The 22,792-nt window shown below is 51.4% G+C and overlaps 1 protein-coding gene across 1 annotated transcript in view; it reads left to right on the top strand.

The window, feature by feature from the left end:
* Nucleotides 1–18,359, top strand: part of LOC113489122 (acid-sensing ion channel 2) — a 514,852-nt gene extending 496,493 nt beyond the window's left edge. Inside the window, exons 4-11 of the mRNA XM_026864635.1 lie at nt 10,329–10,479; nt 10,904–10,960; nt 11,522–11,675; nt 12,380–12,471; nt 14,261–14,340; nt 17,422–17,490; nt 17,713–17,887; nt 18,257–18,359. Coding sequence (XP_026720436.1) covers nt 10,329–10,479; nt 10,904–10,960; nt 11,522–11,675; nt 12,380–12,471; nt 14,261–14,340; nt 17,422–17,490; nt 17,713–17,814 — 705 coding nt within the window. The 3' untranslated portion in view covers nt 17,815–17,887; nt 18,257–18,359. The remainder of the gene's footprint in view (nt 1–10,328; nt 10,480–10,903; nt 10,961–11,521; nt 11,676–12,379; nt 12,472–14,260; nt 14,341–17,421; nt 17,491–17,712; nt 17,888–18,256) is intronic.
* The last annotated feature ends 4,433 nt before the right edge of the window (nt 18,360–22,792 follow it).

The raw sequence follows: 22,792 nt of genomic DNA on the forward strand, positions 1-22,792 counted from the left end.
TCTATCCCTTGGTCCACACATCCCAGTCTAGAAATAAGAGTATGTTCTGGGCTTTACTTACTGATCTCCAGCCTTTCCAGGTGTGCAGCTGCTTAGCTCAAGCAGGGACTTGCATCTTGGTGCCAGGGTGATAAATCTGGATCTTTATATCAAGAGCTTTCCAAAAGCCCCTTGTCGAAAGCAAACTCCGGCTCTGTGATGGTGCGTAATCTCATTAAATCTCCCTTCAAAATTAGCTGTCAGTCCTAAAAAATGGAACAAAATCACCATTTCTCCTCCTTTTGCGGTGGCTGAGCCCTCTGATTCCTGCAGAGAGACACTTTTAAGATACATTTACCAGTTTGGGGACTGCATCGTTAATGCAGTGACGATGTCGTGCTGGTTTGCACTAGTAGCATCGCAAGAGGGACTTCACAGATGGGTTGGTTATGTGTGCTGAGTCAGCAAAAACAATCCTGCAAAGACAATGCCAGCAGGCAGTTTCCCCCATAAACATGGTTGTTGGGTTATATAGGCCAAGCTGGTTCATTGCTGCAGACTTATGCCAAAGGGAGATGTTTCTGTCTGAAATCGCAGACCTAAGCGATCCCCTGAAGTTCAAGGGGAGCTGGGACTGAGCTCCCTCAGGAGGTGGCACAGCAGAAGGCAACGCACGATGGACGGTTGGAATTAAAACAAGAGTGTCTTGATGGAGGATGGTGGAAAGCATCCTCCCTGGGTGACTTTCCGTACACCACGGCAGTGGCTGTGTCTGAATGCCCAGTGAAAGGAGCTGGAGTGGTTTATGTGGACATGTGACACCATAGCTGCTGGTTTTGGGGGTTTTCACACCATTTTACATGGGGAGAGATGGCCAAGGGCCTCATTGCACCTGGCAGCGCGCGGGAGCAGTTTCCATGGCAATTGCTGTGTCTAATGAACAGGGTTTGTTTTCTCATGAACGGGTGTGCCAGCCAGCAGCTAACCCCAACCCAGCCGCTCGCTCAGTCCTTCCCAGTGCGATAGGGGAGAGAATTGGAAGAGTAAAGATGAGAAAACTTGTGAATTGCGATAAAACCAGTTTAATAGGTAAAGCAAAAGCCGCGTGTGCAAGCAAAGTAAAACAAGGAATTCCTTCACCCCTTCCATCAGCAGGCAGGTGCTCAGCCATCCCCGGGACAGCCGGGCTCCATCACGTGTAACAGTGACTTGGGAAGACAAACACCATCACCCCAAACACCCCCCTTCCTTCTCTTCCCCCAGCTCTGTATGCTGAGTGTGATGCCGCGTGGTCAGTTGGGGTCAGCTGTCCTGGCTGTGTCCCCCCCCACCTCCTTGTGCCCCCCAGCCTGCTCGCTGGTGGGGTGGGGAGAGGAGCAGGAAAGGCCTCGCCTGTGTAGGCACAGCTCAGCAGTGATGAAAACATCTCCATATTACCAACACTGTTTTCAGCACCAATCCAAAACAGAGCCCTGTACTGACTACTAGGAAGAAAATTAACTCTATTCCAGCCAAACCAGCACAATGGGCAAAGCCCCGAGCTGTGCAGGGCTTGGGGCTGGCCGTGCAGGCACCCTCCAGATGGGTCCCGAGGGAGGGCAGGACCACCCCAAGTAGAGCAGTGCCCTTCAGCTCCTGCTGCTCCTGGATTTGGAGGGATCCACCTCATTTTTTTTCCTTTTCCTGGTTCTTATTGCTATAACAAGCCTCTCCAGACCTCATGGTGTGCGTGGCCTTGGGAAGGCTGCAATATCCCACCATACCCCTGCACCAGAGCACAGCACCAAGGCATGGGTGGGCACACTGGGAATTATATTTTGAAGGGCTGATCCCCCGGAGGAGGACAAATTCCTCCTGGATTTGGCTCCTTTTAATCCTCTTTTCCCAGCTGGATTTTACAGCATCATTGCCGCATCTCGGCAGCATCACTCAAGCCTCTCCCGTAACGGATGGGATCAGATAATGTTACATCCCCAGCTCGGCTGCTCCCTGCTACGCCACAGGCACGACGCGTTAGAGAAGATGAAAAGCGCACTAAAAATGGCAATTTCTGCCAACTTGGCAATAAAAATTTAAGAGGCTTCAATTAAGCAACAAGTTCGAAGATGGAGCAATATTGTTTAATAGGGCTCTAGTGTGCCTTGGAGACTCATCCCCTCATAATGCTTCAATGGGACAGAGAGCATCAGCTACCAACAACTGCAGTATCAAAAGTGTAATTACAGAGGCAGGAAAACAGGACTCAGGGTCTGGCAGGAATTGCTCTGAAACCCCTAGATCCAAACAGGGTGTAGGCAGCAGGATTTGAAAATTAGGAGCAATTAAATAGCATTTCCCATGTTTCCTAACCCTCGCTCAGAGCGTCTTCTACCTACGGTCTTACACCTCCTCCTGGTAAAACAGTCACTCTCTGATTTCTTTCTGTTTCCCTCAATCCCACACACTCTCCCAGTTGATTTCCTCCAGTATTATCATCAGACCCTGAATTAATTCAACAGTGAGAGGCAAAACTGGGAGGCAGCGGTGACCAGCCACATAGAAAACTTCATTGCACGGGAGCGGTTCAAAGCAGGAGATATAAGAAAACAACGGCACAGCGGTTTTTGTAGGGCAGCGGAGTGGTTTTGCTTGGAAAACAGTGTTAGGAGTGAATCACCCTGTTTGTAAAAGGGTATGAAAGAAAATGGGATTAGAGGCAAACGATAGAAATGAGTCAGGGCCAGGAATGGTGGCACCTGAACGGGCAAAGGTTGGAAAGGGCTCTCTTAGGCAGGAGATCAGAAAGAGGAAACGTCAGGGATGTAGGTGAAGGGATGCCCTGGGTGCTCCTGCTAACCCTTCACTGTGGATAAGAGGATTTTTTTAAAAAGATACAAAGCTGCTTGCTGAGGACAGGGGAGCTTCAGAGGGTCCAACTCCACTGCACAGCCCCCAGCTGGGGCACCTCAGTAAGAGTCTGGCCAATGTAGTCCCAACAGGCAGAACCAGCGGTGCCCAGTGGAGTGAGGGGGAACACTTCTGCTGCCTACAGATACGCCAAGGAAGTGACCAGGGGGGAGAGGAAGAGTTTATTGCAGTTTAAGATGAAGTTTGCACATGAGTGAAGGGTACAAGTCATTTAGGGGGGAGCTAGAAGCGAGCTGTAGACAATCAGTGCAGCAAATGCCGGGAGCCGGGTCCTGGGAGAAAACCCAGGATGAGGCTCAGAAAGGGCTGCTCTTGACTTTTTGAGGAGCCACAGGAGGTTTCAATATTACTATTTGATTTGCAAAATTATTTCCAAGGAAACCAGGACCTGGAGGAGCCTGGAGCTCCAAAATCACATTTTTTTTCTGGTGCCCACTCACCTCCAGCACAGGAGACTCGTAGGCTGTATAACAGCTCTCCTCCGGGGGACCTTCCAGGTGCGAGAAGGGTTAAGCTTTTATCCTGACAGACAACTTCTTTGGTGCTTGTGTGAAGAGAACAAATGGGAAGGAACAGCCCTCATCCAGCACAAATAGACAAATTCCAGCATCATTAACTGGGAGACGGTGCCAACTAGCTGTGTGTACGCCGAGCTCTTTAAACATTTTACAAGTGCTAAAGCTGCCTGGGATTGAAATTCTATTAAGTTGATGCTATTTGATGTCTCATTAAAGAACGGAGGTTTCTGGTTATTATTTCATTTGGAGCAAATGCAATCACACCCCATCTAGATTTTGCGATGTTCAGGGAGACGTTTCCATCCCTCCCTGCTGGACGCTTGTGAAGTTTGGTGGCATCAGGTAGGGACCCGCACACAGAGGAGGCAGGAGAGGGTCTGAGCTGAGTCACAGGATCATTCAGGTTGGAAAAGCCCCTCGGGATCATCGAGTCCAACCCTCAGCCCGACTCTACAAAGTTCTCCCCTACCCCACATCCCCCACAGCTCATCCCAACGGCCCTTAAACCCCCCCAGGGATGGGGACTCCCCCCTCCCTGGGCAGCCTGTTCCACTCTCTGACCACTCTGGGAAACATTTTCTCCTCCTGCCCAGCCTGACCCTCCCCTGGGGCAGTTTCCAGCCGTTCTCTCTTGTCCTGTCCCTGATCCCCTGGGAGAAGAGCCCAGCCCCAGCCTCTCTGCAATGTCCTGTCAGGAGCTGTGGAGTGATGAGGGCTCCCCTCAGCCTCCTCCTCCTCACACTGAACACTCCCAGCTCCTTCACTGGCTCCTCACAGGATTTATTCTCCAGGCCCCATCCCCAAAGCTGGATTCATTGCAGAGCCCAGCTGCAAACCAAGCTGAAACTGCCCCAACCTCATGCTGGAAACATCTCCGCTGTCTTTCCACATCTTCCCTATTGCATGAAATTAAACTTGCAGAAAAAAACAGAGATACCACTTAAAATAATTTTTTAAAAAAAGACGTCTCTGGCTGCAGGCAGATGTTGGTAGTTGTCAGGAGGCTCTGGGCCAAGAGCAGCACGTGAAGGGCAGCAGCGTGGCCAGGAAAAGGGGCTGTGGCAGGGAGGAGGCTGTGCTGAACAGCCCCCGCCACCACGACCTGCTCCTCGCCCCGTTTGACAGGAGCGGCCCTTCCGTTCCTTGCGTTCTGGGCGAGCAGGATCCATCCTGCTTTTAAGGAGACAAGTCAATTTGTTCCTTTTCCTTTCGGTGCCTGCCAGTTCGTAACTGATTGTTGTAATCCCTAATAGCCGGGATCAAGAGAATTTAAAAAAACATTTCATTAATTAATTAAGTATTAACGATTGCAAAAGCGCGAGGATGCGATTTTGTCAACCTCAATTAGAGGCTAAAGCTGAATTTCTATAAGTGTGGGACCACGCGGTGCTGGGGAAGGGTGAGTGCAGGCAGCCCTTGGAAAGCTGCCACGGCAGCAGAGTAAAATTAGAGCTCAGCGCTGCTCTCCTGCAGGAACCAAGGGCAGAAACTGGCCATGCTGCCTTTACACTTGCTTTTCCTTCTGGTTTATTTTTTTTTTCCCCTCCAGCTTGAAAGAAAATTAGTTCATCTCTGGTGATAGCAGAGCGGATTGGAGGGGAGCTGCTCAGCATCCTTGGGCAGTCTCCTCAGGTCCTGCACCGGAGCCCTTCAGCCAGCCCCAAATTAGCATCATCTGGAAGAGGGGAAAGCGAATCTCTCCAGAGGAGGAGACGTCTGCGTGGCTGCACGCTGCCCAGGAGGGGCTGCAGGGGAGAGGAATCAAATCTAATTAGAGTCTCTGCTGTTTACAGTGTTTACATGGCCACGGTCCGCGGGATTGCTCCATCACAGGCGCTCCCGTCTGCTGGCTGGCGAGGCGGGTTCAGCTCCCCTGTGCTCTCTCCAAGGCAATGCAGCGGCCTCATTAGCATCGCGGGCAGGAAATTCAAATGTCAGGTGTCTAAAATGAGTTGCTTGGGCAGCTCTCTGGGGCTGAGTGCTTTGGATGTAAAGGCTTCGCTTGAGAGTGCAGCCCTGAGAAAGCAGACATTTTGGCAGGAGAAGGGTTAAGGAGGGATGCTTTTGCGGGTGGGTTCACCATTGCATTAACTGCCAGAGCGTTGGGACTCCTGTGCTAAGAAGGGGGCTGGTCTGTGGGGGGAGAAGCCACAGGGGTTGGAGGGAAGAACCTTGGGATCCTGCTCCATTGCATTTCGGGGCAGGAAACCTGCCATGGGCTGCCAAGAGTTTGGCCGCTTGGCTTAAGTCTTTCACTGCAGGGTGCACTGTTTGTTGGGTAAAACCATACCCGGCTCTGGGGCTGGATAGTCTCCTCTTTGAAAAGTAACAGGGAGCATTTCAGAGGATATAACCCAGCAGTCCTGGCAGTTGCCTTGTACCTGTGAGTGATGCTTCTGGGGCTCCAAACACAGACGGTAACAGAGCAGCTCCCTTCAGACATAATTGGAAATAAAAAGCAGGAGAAGAGCTGACTACATGAGGGACTTGGTACATTGGTGCTTGCCAACCAAATCCACCTGGGACAGATGAAGGGAGCTTTCCTGGGACAAAATTACCTTTGGATGTTGAGGCAGGATCTTGAAAATGTGCCTCCCCTACTCTGCAGAGCCCTGTCCCTAATGATGCGCCTTCTCCCTCCAGAGAAGGGAGGATGATCAGTCGAGAGTTTGCTTCTGATTACAAATTACAGAGTGCGAGGGAAGCTACGAGTCTTTCAAGTTGTAATTACCATGGAGGCTCCAGGTAATAGCCCTTGATGAGCCCCTTGGAGAGAGTTCATTGAGTTGCTCAAGGGAAGGAGGGTCCAACCCTGCCAGCCAAGGGAGATCTGTCTCTAAAATCGTGCCCCTAAGGAAGAAGCACAGATTTGCTTGTCATACTTCAAATGAACCCTTGCTGCAGTGCTGCTTCCCAGCGAGCCAGTGATGGAGGGGGAGGCACACAGACTCCCAGTGCTGGTCCCCCGGGTGTGGGAGATGCTTTGGTTACAGCTGTTGCATCTCATGTTGCATCCATGCGGGGAGGCATGGCCAGCAGAAGAAATCCCTGCCCTGTCATACACAGATGTGAGAGGTAGGGATTGGTACAAAACAAGGCAGCACTGAAGTGCCTGTGTTGCACCTGATAGGCCTCTGCTCCATGGCGAGGGGTCTCACTGGGGAAATTTCCGTTAAAAAGTAAAAATCTGAGCTTCCCTGGAGTCTCTCGTTGGTGCCAGACACAACGTGCTTTTCTCCAAAACAGGGAAAGCCTTTATACTGCAGAGCAAAAAAACCTCCACCAGTGTTAAATGTGCCAAGAGGCTTTTTCTGCTCTTAAGTATCAGCGATTCAGAGAGAGGCGGGGAGAGCAAAAGTCTTGGCATGTGACAGGGGAGATGTGTTGCGCCTATTCCTTCGTGTTTAGGAAGATGGAGAGGAGTGAATTGCACTTGCACACTTACATGTGTGTGTGTGCAAGTGTGGGCATGGGGGTGTGCAGGTGGCAAGGCAGCAAATCCCCAAGGAATGCCGTGGTTCTGGGGAGACACAAACCAGCTTTGCTTTGCTGTATAAGGTAGTCAGTGCTTGTGGTCCTGGCTACAGAATGGGCTATAACTTTGTTAATGAAGTTGCATTGATTAGGGTTTAATTAATCATTCAGCCTGTACACCTCCTGCAGACATGGTGCCAGTTCACAAGCACTGTGGCTCAAATCCGACACTGGCTGAAGCAAAAAAAGTGTCTAAGCTAAATTATCTGGTCTCAACTCCCATTGTTTTCTGATCCCGGCACCTACATTCAGAACAAAATTTAAAGGGTTTAAAAGATTTGTGTGTAGCTCTGCTTGGAAGAGAGGTGATACCATCTGAGACTGCAATTATTTATTCTCCTTTATCATACAACGCACGACATATGGGCCCCTTTCTCCACCGTGGATGACTAAATGATGGCATCTGGTACTCTATTATATTGCAAGTGTAAAGCAAATGAGAAAAGGTCCCCTTCAGACAGCACTTTGCTATTGTCACAAAGACTCTCTTGGTATTTTCATTCCAAGGTGCTGCTTTGCTGACTTTCAAACCCATTCCATTCAGAGCCAGGCCTGTTTCTTAGAGGATGCTGAGATTGCTGAGGACTGTTTTGTTTTTTTTTTTTCCCTGTAATGCCTCAGCTGGTCCCCACAGATGGGATCCCTCCGTCACCTGCTGCATCTTCACATCTGATGTGGATCTGGTCTGCTCTTCAGATTGACCCACTGAGCACAGAGATCGGTGTGTGTCGCTCCAAGCAGCTCTTGCTGCTGTTGCTTTTCAAAGCAGCTTGAGCAGCAGCATGGATTTAGGCAGCTTCTGGGAATGCCAGAGCACACGTCCCTCAGCGAGCAGCCCGGGCACCTGTCAGCATCCTGTTTCTTTGCTTCTGCACACCAGGATGCAGAGGTGCTGAGCAGACCGTGCACTTCTGCTCTGTCTGAACATCACTGCGAAGTTTTCAGTCTTGTCAACACTTGAGAGCAGGGATGGTGTTCACAGGAGCAGGGGAAGAGAGTTGGTGGTTCCCAGCTGGTGGGGGAAGCAAAGCCAAAGAGGGGTTCGCCATCACATGGAGACACCCCTCGCCCTTGTGCAGGCTGGTTTTTCACGGGTCTGTCCTTGGCGTCATGCAAGGGAACACCTTGAACTACCACCTCGTCATGAGGAGGACCTGTGGCTCATCTAGAAGATGGGTATGGCACAGGGCTACCATGTCCATGGTTCCAGCTGGTCCCATAAAGCCTGCATCAGCATCTCAGAGACAGAAGTAACTGGGAGCCAGTGTTGTGCCCAGAGATGCAGGCAGAAAAGTGCTGGAATAAGCAAAGCACCTCTGGATTCCTGGATGGGAACTGTTCATGGCAAAATTGTTCCTAGAGAAGGAATTTGGATTGGCTGAGTTGAGAGCTTGTCCAGCCCCAGAGGGCAGGATCACTCTCTGAAGCCTGGCATCTTCCCCAAACTCTCCTTTAGCTTCCAGGTTTTGTGCCCCTCCAAGGCAGACTGTTCCATACCCAGCTGCTCATCCCAACATCTCACTTTCTCTTCCTGGCTGCAATTTAAGCCCATTATGGGTTTTTAATGTCTGAGTGGTTCATAAGTCAAAGCCGCAGGGAGTTTTGCCAACGACCCAGCACCACGAGCTGGTGCACAAGGTGAACAACTCTTCACAAGGTGCTTTGGAGAACTGGAGATCTCATGGGGCAGACCTAGAGCAGAGCATGGGCTCCAAACAGCTCACACCATGGTAGTTCTGTCCCTGTTACCCCAGGTCCATGCCTGGAGGGTTCATGGGGGTCATTATTTGTCCAACAGTATCTGCAGTGTGCCTCCACACCATGGGTCATCTTTCTCCTCTTTCCCACACATCTCCTGAGGAAACCCAAAACGAGCACCATAGAGCCTTGCCAACTAGGTCCTAGGCTCATCGTCCATCAACATGTTTACATATTTATTTTAGGATGTGATCAATGTTACTAAATTTTTTTAAGGGAATGTTTTTGTACAGCCAACGTGCTTTGCCAGCACAAAACGTTCTGTGTTTGGAGCAAAGCACAGCAAATTGGATGCTGCTTTAAAACACAAAGAAGGAGGGGTTAAGGGAATGTTATTTTTTGCTCTCTAGCAAAGAGTAGTGCAGAGCATTTAGCAAAGATAAAGAGAAATGGGAAGGGCTGCCAAGCTGCAGACAGAAGAAGAACAAGGTAGATTTGGCCGTGGGGGCCAGAGAGTGTTTTTCTTCCAGCATGTCCTGGGCTCTGAATTAAGGTTTCTGTGGTGGATTGTGGAGTCCTGCTTATCTTATCTTTGCATTTGTGTTAAATAAAGCAGTAATAGCAGAAGGGTTTTCACTGCACTAGCGCTGAGCAGAGCAACTTACGAGCCTCACACGAGGTGATGTGCAAACAGGGAGGAAAAAGACAGGTTCCTCATCATTAAGGGATGCAGGAGAGCGGATAATGTGTATCTAACTCCACTCCCTGAGCATGGGTGTTCAGAAAAGGACACGATTACTTGTCTGCCTTCTCCAAGGCTGCAGTGAGGTGCTGCTCTGCAGCCCAGCACCATCTCCCATGGCAGCACCTCTGAGCAGAGCCATCCCTCCATGGGGAGCATGGAGGTTTGGCGGCTCTTCATGGCACCAGTATGCCCTTTCCTTGGTATTTTTCACCTTCTGCAGCAATCTCTAGTTGCTAAACTGTTCTTGATGTTTTCCACATGCTTCCCAAGTCCCTGGACCTCTCTGAGGGTTGTGATCTGCTGCATTTTTCATCGAGAAAAGTGCCTGAAGAAGGGAACGGTGCAGCTGTGGCAGCTTTGCTCATACCAGAGCAATTTCAACCGTTGTCAGGATCTCACTGCCACCCCTTTGAGCTCCTCAGTGTCACCAGCACTGTCTGCATTGTCTCCAGGAGTGGCACATAGTGGCACAGTTTGGAGGTCAGAGTAAGCTGGAGATGGGAGCTGTTGACACACTGGTGCCAGCAACCCCATGTTTGCTCACACCAAAGTCAGAGATAATTTGCAGGTTGGAGCCTCTCCTTCAGTTCCTGCGTGGGCAGGTTTTTCCTAGTGGTACAGGAAAGACCACAGAGCTGGTTTTGGAGAACCTCTGGTGCTGCACATCTCTGATACATCATCCTTCTGCAGCTCTGCTCCAGAGGTGTGGGGTTGGAGGGACGCAGCAGAGCAACTCTGGAGCAGAAGAGCTTGGCAAAGGCTCTCACCTGGCAAAAGCCATGCTGTGGCCATCCCTTGCAACAGCATCGCTTGGTCCTCTCCTTAAAAATATCATTAAAGTTGTGCTCTGGGGTCTCCTCTGTGGCAAGAGGAGGGAGATGCTGCGCCTCACTCCTTGCTGCTGGTCCCCAGCGTCCCCTGACACCCCGCTCCTCCCTCTCTTACAGCTGACGTACCTGCCTCCACCGTGGGGTGAATGTCGCTCGTCGGATATGGGCTTAGACTTCTTTCCCGTTTACAGTATCACGGCTTGCAGGATCGACTGCGAGACCCGGTATATTGTGGAAAACTGCAACTGCAAAATGGTTCACATGCCAGGTCAGTGTGCAGGGGGCGGGCAGGGACCCCCTCCCTCCACCCAGCCTGCATCATTAAGGGTTAACAAGCTGGAAAGGCAACAGGGGTGATAGGAGTTGGGAATACCTTTCCCTAAGGAAAGAAGGATGCTAACAGCCTTTGCAACATGCCCAGAAATAAGGGCAAGACATGACAGAGGGACATGGGTCTGATGTCCCCTCATTTAGCCCCAGTTAACACCCATGACTGGTATTTCCAGCAGCCCCCTCCTCAGTTTGCAAGAAAAGGCAGCATGCAGATGTGGGGCAGATGCTGCCGATCCCCAGCCTGGGTTCACTTTGCTGAAGGGAGGTCTTTGTGGTCCCCACGGAGAGCCCAGCAGTCCCCAGCTCCCTTGCAGCAGCGGTGGCTGATGCCCGCTGATGGATGTGTCCTTTCCGTGCAGGGGATGCTCCCTTCTGTACCCCGGAGCAGTATAAGGAATGCGCAGAGCCTGCGCTCGGTGAGTACCAAGAGATCTCCCTGGGTACCACAGCGTCCCAAGCTGGAGGGGCTTCCAGCAACCTGTGTCCTACTGTCTGGCAGGACTGGGATGATCTAGAGTAGCTGCAGCCTGGTGATGGGTTTTGATGAGGCTGGGAAGGGCTGGGTGCACCCTGGGATAAAGTTTCTTCTGTTTCTGCATGTGGCATGGGGCTCCTTGAGCGCAGAAACCCTCGGGATAACAGGCACCCCAGGATGTGTAGGCGGGGAGCACCTCTGGATCTGAGTTTGGGTCCGGGTTTGGGATAGAGGGACCCATTCTGTGTCTGGATTTAGGAGACTCAATCACCACATGTTCCTCGAGCAGATGCTGGTAACAGAGTTTAGCCTCCAGCAAAAGGCCTCTCTCCAGGGTGGTGGGATGGCCGTGCAGTGAAGTGGGAGAGAAATGGCCAGGACGGGGTTTCCTGCAGCTCTTCTGAGATGTGACTCCTTGGTCCCACTCTGGGTGGATGACTCTGCTCCCACATCTGCTGTGTGTCCCTGACTCCCTGAGATCGAACTCTGTGGCCTTCTCCAGGTTTGCTTGCTGAAAAGGACAGCAATTACTGCATCTGCAGGACCCCCTGTAACCTGACCAGATACAACAAAGAGCTCTCCATGGTCAAGATCCCCAGCAAGACCTCGGCCAAGTACCTGGAGAAGAAGTTCAACAAGTCGGAAAAATATATCTCGTGAGTGTTACAGATAGCAGATCTCCATTGCTTTATGGGGGGAAAGTGTCTGTAAAGCCCCGTGGGCTGTTTAATCCAGCCAGACCTCGCCAGTGCCTCCATGGCCAGACAGAGGTCTGTCCTCCAGGGCAGGTTGGGGTGAAACCCTTGAGGAGAGGAGGTGTAGGTTGCTTACTTCTCAGTAGATGTGTTTCCAGTCAACTGTATGTTCCTTCCTTGGCCTTGTCTTCATGAGCATTCTCCATACCCCCCAAGAACTCTTTATTTTGACAGGGAAGCCCAGTCCTGCTGGTCCTGTCTGAGATACGGCTGCTCTCTACCTAAGTCTGGGCTGTGGACCCCGGGCAGCCCCCGTCTTGGGCCTCTCCTAGTTCTGGGCACATTATTGTCTTACAGAAGCAGCAAGAGTTATTCCATATTAAGGATATTTTGGACTCTTGCTGTTAGCATCAAAGTGAGATCCAGAGCTCAGACCCCGAGAGAGTTTGGGGAAACATTTTCCATCTTCTGCTAAGACTGCCAGAGTCCTGATGATGCCCTGTGGTCCTGGTCTCCAGGAAGTCCAAGTGTCTGTGGGTTGCTGAGGGCCCCAGGAAGAGAACAGTTGGAACAGAGAGGGGAATAAAGCCCCAAAGTCCCATTTTTTCTCTTGTCCCAAAGCACATGAGACCACTGGTGGTGATGCTGTTGTCTTCTTTCTACAGAGAGAATATTCTTGTGCTGGACATATTTTTTGAAGCACTCAACTATGAGACAATTGAGCAGAAGAAAGCCTATGAAGTGGCAGCCTTACTTGGTAAGGAGAAGTGAGGGGTGCAGTTTGGAGTCTGTGTGAGCCTGTGCTGGAGTCCATGTGTGTTTATAGGACAGAGAGATGCTACGAGTGGGTGCACAGCTTATGTGCATTGTCTTGAAAATCCCAGCAAGGTCCAGACACCTCCCTGGCCAGCACACTTTCAATCCCATCTCTTACTTTGCTTCCAACCCCAAGCTGCCCCAGGAATGCCCTAGGGACTACAGCTACTTCATGTATCACCTGTGGAAGGTTAATGTGAGCTGCTCCATCTCTGCTTCCTACCAGGGCACTATTATTTGAAAATCCCAGGGCTGAGCAGGTGATGGATGCTCTGTGGTGCACCCCATGCTGGAAGGGCAGTGTGTGGAGGAGAACAGCTCTTAAATCCATCTACCCTTCACCTTTTCCATGCTCCAAATTCATCCTCCTTTCCAGCCAGGCCAGCCAGGACCCTGAGCTCTTTGCCTTTGGGTGGTGCCCTGCAGCTTGATGGAGAAGGTGGAGGAGTTGTTGGGTTGCTCAGCCTCAAACTGGGTCAAGCTTTGCGGGTGTCAGCTACAGATTTGGGTGCTTGGGAGCCATTGGGTTTGAGGGTGGGGGTGTTTGGTCAGGAGAAGCAAGCATGCTCTTTGCCCATGGCCAGCTTTGCAGCCCCCTCCGTGTGCCACCCTGAATCCCCAGATCCCTCCGGGGATACAGCTGGAGCTGAGCTGCCCCGTGGGGCTGGACACTGCGAGCGTCCCCTGGGATGGGGACACTGTGGGGACCAGAGCACCCCACGTCCCATTGGGCGCCCCAGTGCCACCCCACAGTGGTAGCTCTGCAAACCATACATGCTGGGAGCCTTCTGCACCAGTCGTGGGCTCCCCAAGAGTGCTACAGCGAGGAAGAGGAAGAGGAGGCTGGTGATGAAGCCTCTGTGACACACACCTCCTTATTTGCACGACTTTGCATGACCCTCATTCCCAGGGCACTGCAGGCTTTGGGCAGAGTCTCATCTTCCCCTAATCCTCAGCCCCTATTTGAACCAGCACTTTGCCCCCCAAACACCTTTTTTCCTCTTTCTTCTGTCTCTCTTTTGTCATCACCCACAGCAAAGGTCCCATAGCCCCTCCACCCATGGGTGCCTTTGCTCTGGGGCACAACACAGTTGAACCATGGATGTTTTGCAGCAAAATCCATGGAATTTATCCTCCCTAAAGCACACGGTTTGGCATAGCACAGCATCTCATGTCAGCAGTTACCTTCCCAGCAGATTCCTGCAAGTCTCCTCTCCCCATGGTGCCTCCTCCACCGCCCTTCCCCAGCGCTGGGGGACTCAGAGACAGCCTTGAGATGCTCCCCTGAAAAAGCAGGCCATCTCCCTTTCCTCTCTTCATCAGGTTTGGGTTTTTTTCTCAGCTCCAGGGGATGTTACCTAATTCTTCTCCAGCATCTTTCTCCTCCCCCCGCCCAGTTTGGGAATTGGGCTTTGGGATTCCTGGGATGAAGCTTGCTGTCTGCCTCTGACAGATGGCTTCCTCGGATGCCAGCATGCAGTATCGCTTCCTCATTAGGCCTCCGGCTGATGGCCTCATTAGCAGGAAAGACAGTTTGGTGGCCGGCAACATCCTTCCCGGGATGCTTTTCATGGCGTTAGAGCTGTTGGTGTTTCTGGGGGCCATCCCTTGCATTTCCCCACTCTTCAGGGGTGGCAGTGCCCAGGGCAGCTGCACCACGGTTGCACGGGTGCCTCTAAGAGCATTTACACCAGGGATGAAAGCCATGCACGTGTTGTTCTCTCTCCTAGGTGACATTGGAGGCCAGATGGGGCTATTTATCGGTGCTAGCATCCTCACTATACTAGAGCTCTTCGATTATATATATGAGGTAAGACCCTCGCCCTTCGCCTTCTTGCTCTGGTAGGGTGTGGGTTTGCCAGCCTTGATGCCAGGCTGGGGTGGTCGTGGACCACGACCCTCCATGCCCTCTATTCCCATGTGGATTATTGATTTTAATTAATGATATTATATATTTAACTGCTCTACAGTAGTGCTACATAATCAGTCACGGCCGTGTAGTGTGGTGGGGAGGTCCCTGCGTCAGCGGGGGCTCTCAGTGAGGGGGGGCTGGCACGCAGCCACGGCATGGCACAGCCAGGTTCGCTTGGCACACTGCCTCTGCTAACGAGATTTACTTTTCCCTTGGGCTAATTAAGCACCACCTTCATGTAGCTCTGCTGCTGCCCACCCTGAGGCTCGCACTGCCTGGGGTGCTGGCTTGGGACCTGCTGCTGCGCCTTCCTGCCCCATCCTCAATTTGGGCTTCTCCCAGCAGCATGCTGTTATTATCTTCTCATAAAACCACCTTTAATTAATGCCTGAGTCCCAGTCCAGGCGGCAGAAGCAGAGAAGCCAGACCTTGTACCACTGCCGGGAGGGGTGGAAAAAACCTCAGTCCCTGTTATCTGCTGTCTGCAGCTCTGCCAGCAGCCCTGGAGCAAGGAGCATTCTAGGAAGCCCCGAGACGAGCTCGAGCATGGTTCTGTGGCTCTGTGGTGGCCAAGAGCAGGTGCTCCGGAGAAAAGTGCGAGCCCTCTGTAATGGGAATTATTGCAATAAGCAGTCAGAAGGGGACGTAGCTTCCTGGCAGCCCTCCCTCCTCCTGCCCTCCAGCAGCAGAGTTACGACCCTTGTATATTTTTAATGTCTTTTTGCCTAAGCAAGTTCCCCCAGTGAATGCTGATGTCTCAGCCCAGCAGCACAGCTCAGCATCTCTCCAGGGGATTTTGTTTTTTCTCTGCCGCCGTGCCAGCGCAGGGCTCAGCAGTGCCCTGCTGTCACAGCCTGCCTGCGGGCATTGTCCCGCCAGCAGCCTCCACTACTGCCCCTGCAAGCACAGAGGCAGATTCAAGCAGCTCTCTGCACCCTCCTGCTATTTGGACTTTTTCCATCCCATTTTTCACTTAAATGAGCCGTGGTCCAAAATAACCCTCTCTGGAGCATGCTCCCTGCCAGCAGTTGATTTTTCCTTCCCGTTCCTTCCAACACATCACAGAATGATTCATGTTGGGGATACCAGGCTCATGATTTTATTTGTAAAAGAGGAACTGAGGCAGGGAGAGGGGCTGCAGCCGGATGCCAGCCACCGAGGAGCAACCAACCTGTTTGCACCAAGATGACCCCAAGGACCCAAACACGCGTGTGTCCTGTTCTGTGGCATGAAAGAAGGAGTTTATGGCTTGGGATAGTTTCAAGGAGGATGCCAACACCTACGGAGGCAGGGAGTTCCCAGCAAATTTGGCACATCGCAGCCCAAGGTCCTTTGCCCTTGTCCCTGGGAAGGTGCCTCCTGCTACTTCAGCTCGTGTACTCGTTCCCTGGGGATCTTAGTGCAGTGACTTTGGGCCCCCTGCACCCAAATACACAATATCTTAGACCTGCATAGTCCAGCACTCTCAGAGCCTCTCAGCCCCGTATCATGATGGGATCAGGGATTTTTAATCCCATGGATATTGCAGTCGGGGTCATTCGTGGCTGTTGCATTAATGTGTGCCGAGCCAGGTGGGTGCACGGGGATGTCAGGCAAGCACGATCTCTGTTCCGAGCTTGCTGGGGCATCTTGAAAAGCCTCTTAATGTTATTAAAGTTGGGATGCTGACTTTATGTTTTAAGACAGTCACTCCCCATCACAGTCCCTTCTGGGCAGCTGTTAGCACTTGGTGGCATTACTCTGCAATAAAATATATTGAAAATTACAAGCATAAAGCTCATAATGGCTTCGGAGTGCAAACAAAACCTGCGCCTCAGTTTATATCTCAGGCTGAATGCACACAATATTTCATTAAAATTGCCTATTCCCGGCTTACTTGGGGTTCTTTCATAAGAAGGTAATAAGAAACCTCACAAAGTTTGGATTTTTCTTCTCCGTTTTACTCCTTTGTTTGACATCTGCTTATAAAACTAGGCAAATAGTTTCCTCTTGCTGTTTTTTTTTTCTTTTTTTTTCTTTTTCTTTTTGGGCAAACATGGCTTAAGAAAGCATCCTGTCTTCTTGGAGAGGCTCCCCGTGCACACGGATGCAGCAGCAGGTTCACCCAGCTCTGCCCTATGTGGGACATCTTCATGGTCACCTGTGACAGATATTTAACACACACCAGACAGGGAGAAAAGGAATAAAATGTCTTAAATGATGCCTAATCTACGTGGCTGTTCTAATCCACTCAGGGTTCCACCAAGGTGGGGTTCAGTGCACCTAAAACTCACTGTGTTTTCAACCAAAGCATTTGTGAACTCTTCGAGCTTGCCAGCAAACAGATACAACTGTTCTTTTCCAGTGGGTTAGCCAAAATCGGATGAAATATTGACCCTAGAGATGGGGGTTTTGCTTCATTTGCTCAGCGCAGTCCTCCTCTTGGTCCTGCTTCAGGGCAGAGTTGTGCTTCTGGGTTCATCGGGGTCCCAAATCCCCACCACACATCTCCACATGCCAGCCAGCATCCACCTTGCTTCCTTAGGAACTGAACCAATTTTTCACATTTTTAGCTTTCTTATTTTTTTTCTTTTCCCCCAGTGGAAGTTTTTCAGAAAAACACTCATTTTCCAACCTTTCTGGGATTTCCCTTGAAAATACATTCTTCCGCAGCAGTGGCTGCTAGGGAAATAATGTGGCTGTGAAGAGAAACGGTGCTCGCATAGCTGACATTTTTCAGTAAACCCCAAAATATATTTAAAAATACTAAGTTTGGGGTTGGTTTTTTTCCATGTGAAGAATTCAGTTTTGACGTGTGGGGTGGTTTCCTTGAAAAAAACTGTCTCTTTCTCCATATCCTCCAGTGGGTGTCCTCCAAACCTGGTGCATCCCCTGGGGCTGTGTTGGTGAGGCTGCTCTGTGCCTCGGGGATGCCCACGCAAGGCAGGGGAGATGTCTTGCCTGTTCCTGCCCACCTTAACACACCTTCCTCTTTTGCAGCTGATCAAGGAGAAATTATTAGACCTACTTGGAAAGGAAGATGAGGAAGGGAGCCATGATGAAAACGTGGTAAGGAGCCCCATTGGGAGACAAGAGGAAATTTCCCTGCAGTTGGATCTGTAGGCAGGTGAAGTCGCTCCATACGGATGCAGCGTTCGGCCCCAGCTTGAGTTATTTCCGAAGGATTGATGCTATGGCTCGCTCAGCCAAAGAAAGGAGATAGTGGTTAGGGAGGGACAGGGAGCATCCAGCAGCCCCAGGGTAACCCTGTCCCTTGCTCTCCGTCCGCAGAGCACTTGCGACCCTTTGCCAAATCATTCGGAAACCATCAGCCACACTGTGAACGTGCCGCTGCAGGCCACCCTGGGAACGCTGGAGGAGATCGCCTGCTGACACCATCCGACTGCTCCACAGTGCCAACACCTAAGGAAGGAAAACTGCACAGGAAAGCAGGGACCGAGCTCAGGTTTGCAACGGGGGAAAAAAAAAATATTAAAAAAATTTAAAAAAATATTTAAAAAAAAGGAAGAAAATCGCTATGCATTAAAAAAAAATAAATATATATATTATATATATACTCTGCCAAAACCAAGCGAGAGGCGCCTTGGACTTGACTTGTGTTGTCCTTTCCTGTGGGGGGGTGTCTTCAAGATGTGAAGGCAGCAGCTCATTTTTGAACTGTACAAAAACAAAGAGACCACGACCACCACCACCAAAAACAAAACCGAAGCCCTGCCATTTCACATACTGCCAAATGTATAAAGCACTTGCATGCCAGTTCTTTTTATGGCAATATATTCCTATCTGTCTTTATAAGCTCTGTTCCTCTTTACAGTCTCTGATTTTCACTACAAGAAGGAACTCGCGGGCCCAGCCATCCCCTGAAATCACCATTACTAACGTCGTAGGCTGAATTAGAATAAAGAAACAAAAAGTCGCAGCTCTTGGATTCTTCTTACGTTCTTGTCCTTCGTGTCAGTCTGTGATGAATCTTAAGCTAAGCCGGGTCCCCCGAGGCCGGGCCACCACGGGGCTCCTCAGCGCTACCAGTCACCCAAAGGTGAGCATCCCTGGAGAGGGGCCGGACCGGGTGGCTCTCGGTGGATCGTCCCCCCCGGCTGCTGTGTCGTGCTCCTCCGTCTGCAGTGCCTGGATAGTCCGTCTGCGGCAGGTGGGCACGGGGCGGTGGGTTTCTTTATTTTTTATTCTGTGCTTTCTCCTCGTTCTCATGACTGATATTAAAGCTGGTCTTGTGGAAATGGCCGGGCTGTGTCATTTCTGCCTTGCCCCCCACCCCAAGCTGGAGCCCCCAGCGCAGCCTCGGCACAGGGTGAGGGGCAGTGACCGTCCCAGGGGCTGCCCAGGACCATTCCTCACCCCTCACTCCAGCTTTACTCCTTCCACTGTGTCTTCACACCCCTCCTGATAGGGTGGGTGTGATGCTGTGGCTGTGCTCAACTTCAGCTGCATCCCCATCTGCTCCGTGCCAGTGGAGCCAGCTCTGATGTTGTGCATTGTGGTCATCTTGGAGCCTCATTTATTAGTGCCCGGGAGTTTAAATAGAACTGGGTCAAAATGATGCTGCTTTACCCCAGGAAAGAGAGCAAGTTTTCTGGAGCTGGTTTTGTAGCCTGGGGGAATGGGAGCAGGTTGCAATGTGTGAGGGTGTTTGCACCTCTGCTAGCTCATGGCTGGGTGCTGCGGAATGGCCAGTGACCATCACCAATTTGGTGGCTACAGCGGGGAGAATCACAGCTGGACTGTGAAAAGCTGCTTTGGGAGAGCTGGTGGGAGTCCCAAGCCTTGGGAGGGCATTAAACCAACCACGGGCAGTGGAGGTCAGCCCAGATTTACCCACAGGGGATGCTGCAGAGGGGAGGCGTGTTGAGGTTTGCATCGGGCTGAGGGCCTGAGGACATCCCTTTGCCTTGGAGAAGGTGCAAATCCATCCTCGGAGCCTGTCTCAAGTACCCATGTTCATGCACAAAAACACTTTCCTTCAGGACAAATCCTTCTGCTGCCCAGAGCATGGTGCAAAGAGCTTCCAGACGGTCGCTTGCTCTGGAGCAGACTGTCCACAAGGACAATGTCAAGAAGCAGCCTGCCAGGTCTCTGTCCGGGGCCACCCAAGTCAACAAGACTGTTTGGGCAGAAGTCCCAGCAGCCACCCTCAGTGCACTGCAGTGTCTTGGGGAAAGGCAGGGCCTGTCTCTGCAAATCGTGTTCCCCCATCACATGCCACCAAACCTGAGTCCACTGCCCTCCCCACTGCGCCAAGTCTTGGATTTTCATCCAGCAGCTGGGTTGGGAGGTCTCTGGCTGCTGCAAAGCTGTTCCCTGCTCCACAGGAGCCTCCTTCAATTAAACATGAGCGGTGCCACCAAGGAACCACATTAAGACGTCCCAGGGGCTGTTTATCTGCAATATCCTCCTCCTTGCCTTGCTGTACAGCAGCATGTCATCTACAGCCCCTCAATGTTTTCTCCCTTAGACAAAAATAAAACCAGTAAGGCTTCCTACAAAATACCTGGTTTCTGGGATTGAACACACCCAAAAAACCTTCACCAAGCAAGGAGGCAGGCAGAGTTCTTTCAGACTTCAAGAAGCAGCAGGCGGGTTTCAATCCAATCCTCTCCAGGCTAGCAGAGAAGTGCCTAGAGGATGTGTGCTCAGGTGTGTGCCCTCTGGCATACAGATTTCTCCACTTGGCAACTTATTAAGTCTCCATTAAGAGATTTTGGTAGAGTCATTGGAAGTCCGCTGAAGCTTGATGAGGTGGCACTCCACAGGGATGCCCGGAGGTGATGTGAAGAGTTGAGCTAATATCACCTATAGAGGAAAGCCACTTGAACGGGGAGGGGGTGTTGCTGGCATGAGGATGACATCTCTGATTGCTCCTGAAGCGCACACCCTCCAAAGGGCTTGCTGAAGAGCTCATTTTGTGTTATCAGTTTTCATTATCTCCTGAGACCTGGATGCTAGCCACACATTCATTAGCCATGGTATGCCCAGCAGCCATCAGCTGGTACCAAGTGCTCACTGGCAGCCTGGCTGCAGAGCTGTGGAGCGGCCAAGGGTTGTCTCCTATTGCCAGAGCCCTGTGCCAGCCTGGTCCCTGTAGTCCCTTTTGGACCAGGAGGGAGTTCATGCCAGGCCTGGCTCAAGGTGACTCACTGCAACATCTGCAGGCTCTTAGCCATGCCCATGACAGCTGGTTGAACCAGCCATGGAAGCCCAGCCTTGTCTGGGCTCCTCATCCAAACTGGTCTTTCTGTCCCTTATGCTCGTAAATGGCTGGGAAGGGAGTTGGCCCTATATCCGTGGTGGACCTTTGTTCTGTATTTCTTTGTGCCTGAAGGAGCAGGAGCACCTCCACCTTTGTTTGGGTTGGAGCCCAAGGGTGAACTTCGGACTTTACAGGACCCAGCCCCTCAAATGAAAAGCAGCTCACTGACACAGTGGGGGTATCGAGAGGGGATGGGGGTGAGCAGTGGGACACTGCTGCTGCTGCTGCCTGTCCCTTGCAGATAAGCCCGTGCCCTTTGACAGCCAAGTCTGGAGGAGATACCACCAAACTGGGCAAATTCAGAACTCTCAGCACCTGGGCTACTCTGCTAGATTTGTGGGGCAGCCTTTATGCCTAAATGCCTTTTTGAATACTGAGCCTGTTTTAATACAAGAAAAAAAAAAAAAAAAAAAAAAGCCCCATAGGCCCCTTAGGGATCACCACCAAAGCGCATTGCATCAGCACAGCTGGGACAGCAGCACCAGCGGAGGGGGCACGTTGAGGGACAGACACTGCCCCACCCTCAAAGCCGACTGACCCAGAAACCAGCCACACTGGAGGTTTGCAAAGCTCCTGACTGCCTCGGTCCTTCTGCCCGGAACCATCCCACACCCAGTGCCAGGGTGCTGTCGTGCTTTTAGGAGGCTGCTGTAACGGGGAGCACACAGCGCTGGCTTGGTGCTGACCCAAGCGCCCTGGAGTGGTTTGAGCAGGAGGGCAGCAGAAGGGGGGAAAAGGAGAACTTTTAGCTCTGACATCTTCCATCCCTCCGTGTAAGGTGGGTCACACTGGGGCACTCGCAGTGGGCTTGGAAGCTTCAACACTGGTGGATTTATTCTTCCCTAGAAGGTCTCCCCCATTCCCACCTCCTGCCACAGGGTCTTCCCCAGAGCCACACCTGATGGGCCATGCTGCCCGGCTCTGCAAGCCTGACGGCTCCTGCTCTGCCCGTTTGGCCCAGAGAGGTAGCGCTGATCAGAGCCGCCTCGGCTCGCAGACACTCAGCACAGGGCTGATACGAGAGCCTCTTCCCTTTGGCTGCCTGCCCTCTCCTGCCTGAGGAGCCTGTATTTGGGTGTCCCAGTTTTGACTGGGACACAGTTAATTTTCTTCCTAGTAGCTGGCACAGTGCTGCATTTTGGATTTAGTGTGAGAATAATGTTGATAACACACAGATGTTTTAGTTGTGGCTAAGTAATGCTTATTCCAAGATTAAGGATTTTTCAGTTTCCCGAGCTCTGCCAGCGAGCGGGTGCACAAGAAGCTGGGAGGGAGCGTGGCCAGGAGAGCTGACCTGAACTAGCCAAGGGCTACTCCATACCATAGGGCGTCATGCCCAGTATAGAAACGGGGGGAAATTGGCTGGGAGGGGCTGATCCCTGCGCAAGCACCGGTCAGTGGGTGGGGAGCAACTGCATTGCTGCTTGTCTTTTCTGGGGTTTTATTTCTTTCTGTTATCTTCCTTTTCATTACAATTATTATTATATTTTATTATAATATAATTTATTGTTTATTTCATTTTAGTTATTAAACTGTTATCTCAACCCCCGAGTTTTACTTTTTTTTTTCAATTCTTCCCATCCCAAGGAGCAGGGAAGAGTGAGTGAGTGGCTGCGTGGTGCTTGATTGCTGGCTGGGGTTAAACCATGAGAGTGGGGGGCAGAGGGGATGGGTGGTGGAGGAATGGGGGGCTGGAGGAGTCAAAACATAGCATCTCTTGCAGATTTAAGAACCTCACGCTGCACTAAGGCAAGGCATATCCCTGTGGCCCACTGCCACCCTCCCACACAACACGAAGCCTCGCTCAGGCAGCAGCTCTTGGGGGGGATGCTGGTGCATCACAAAAGGGCTCATCCCAGAGCTGCAAGGGCAGACGTGAGGCTTGGCAAGCTGCCTGCCAGCAAGACAAAAGTTCGAGTCATTTAGTTTAACAAAGGGAAGGTGAAGAGGGGGCTCCATCAGTCTATAAATTTCTCTGTGGAGAGATTTCTAATAAAGGGTTCTTTATTTTGGCAAACAAAGCCAGAAGAGAGAGGCAGAGGGGGTCACGACAGGGGGAAGCTAGATGCATTCAAATGAAAAAAC

The sequence above is a fragment of the Athene cunicularia genome (assembly GCF_003259725.1).
Source record: "Athene cunicularia isolate RWA chromosome 27 unlocalized genomic scaffold, athCun1 chr27_part1, whole genome shotgun sequence".
Lineage (NCBI taxonomy): Eukaryota > Metazoa > Chordata > Aves > Strigiformes > Strigidae > Athene > Athene cunicularia.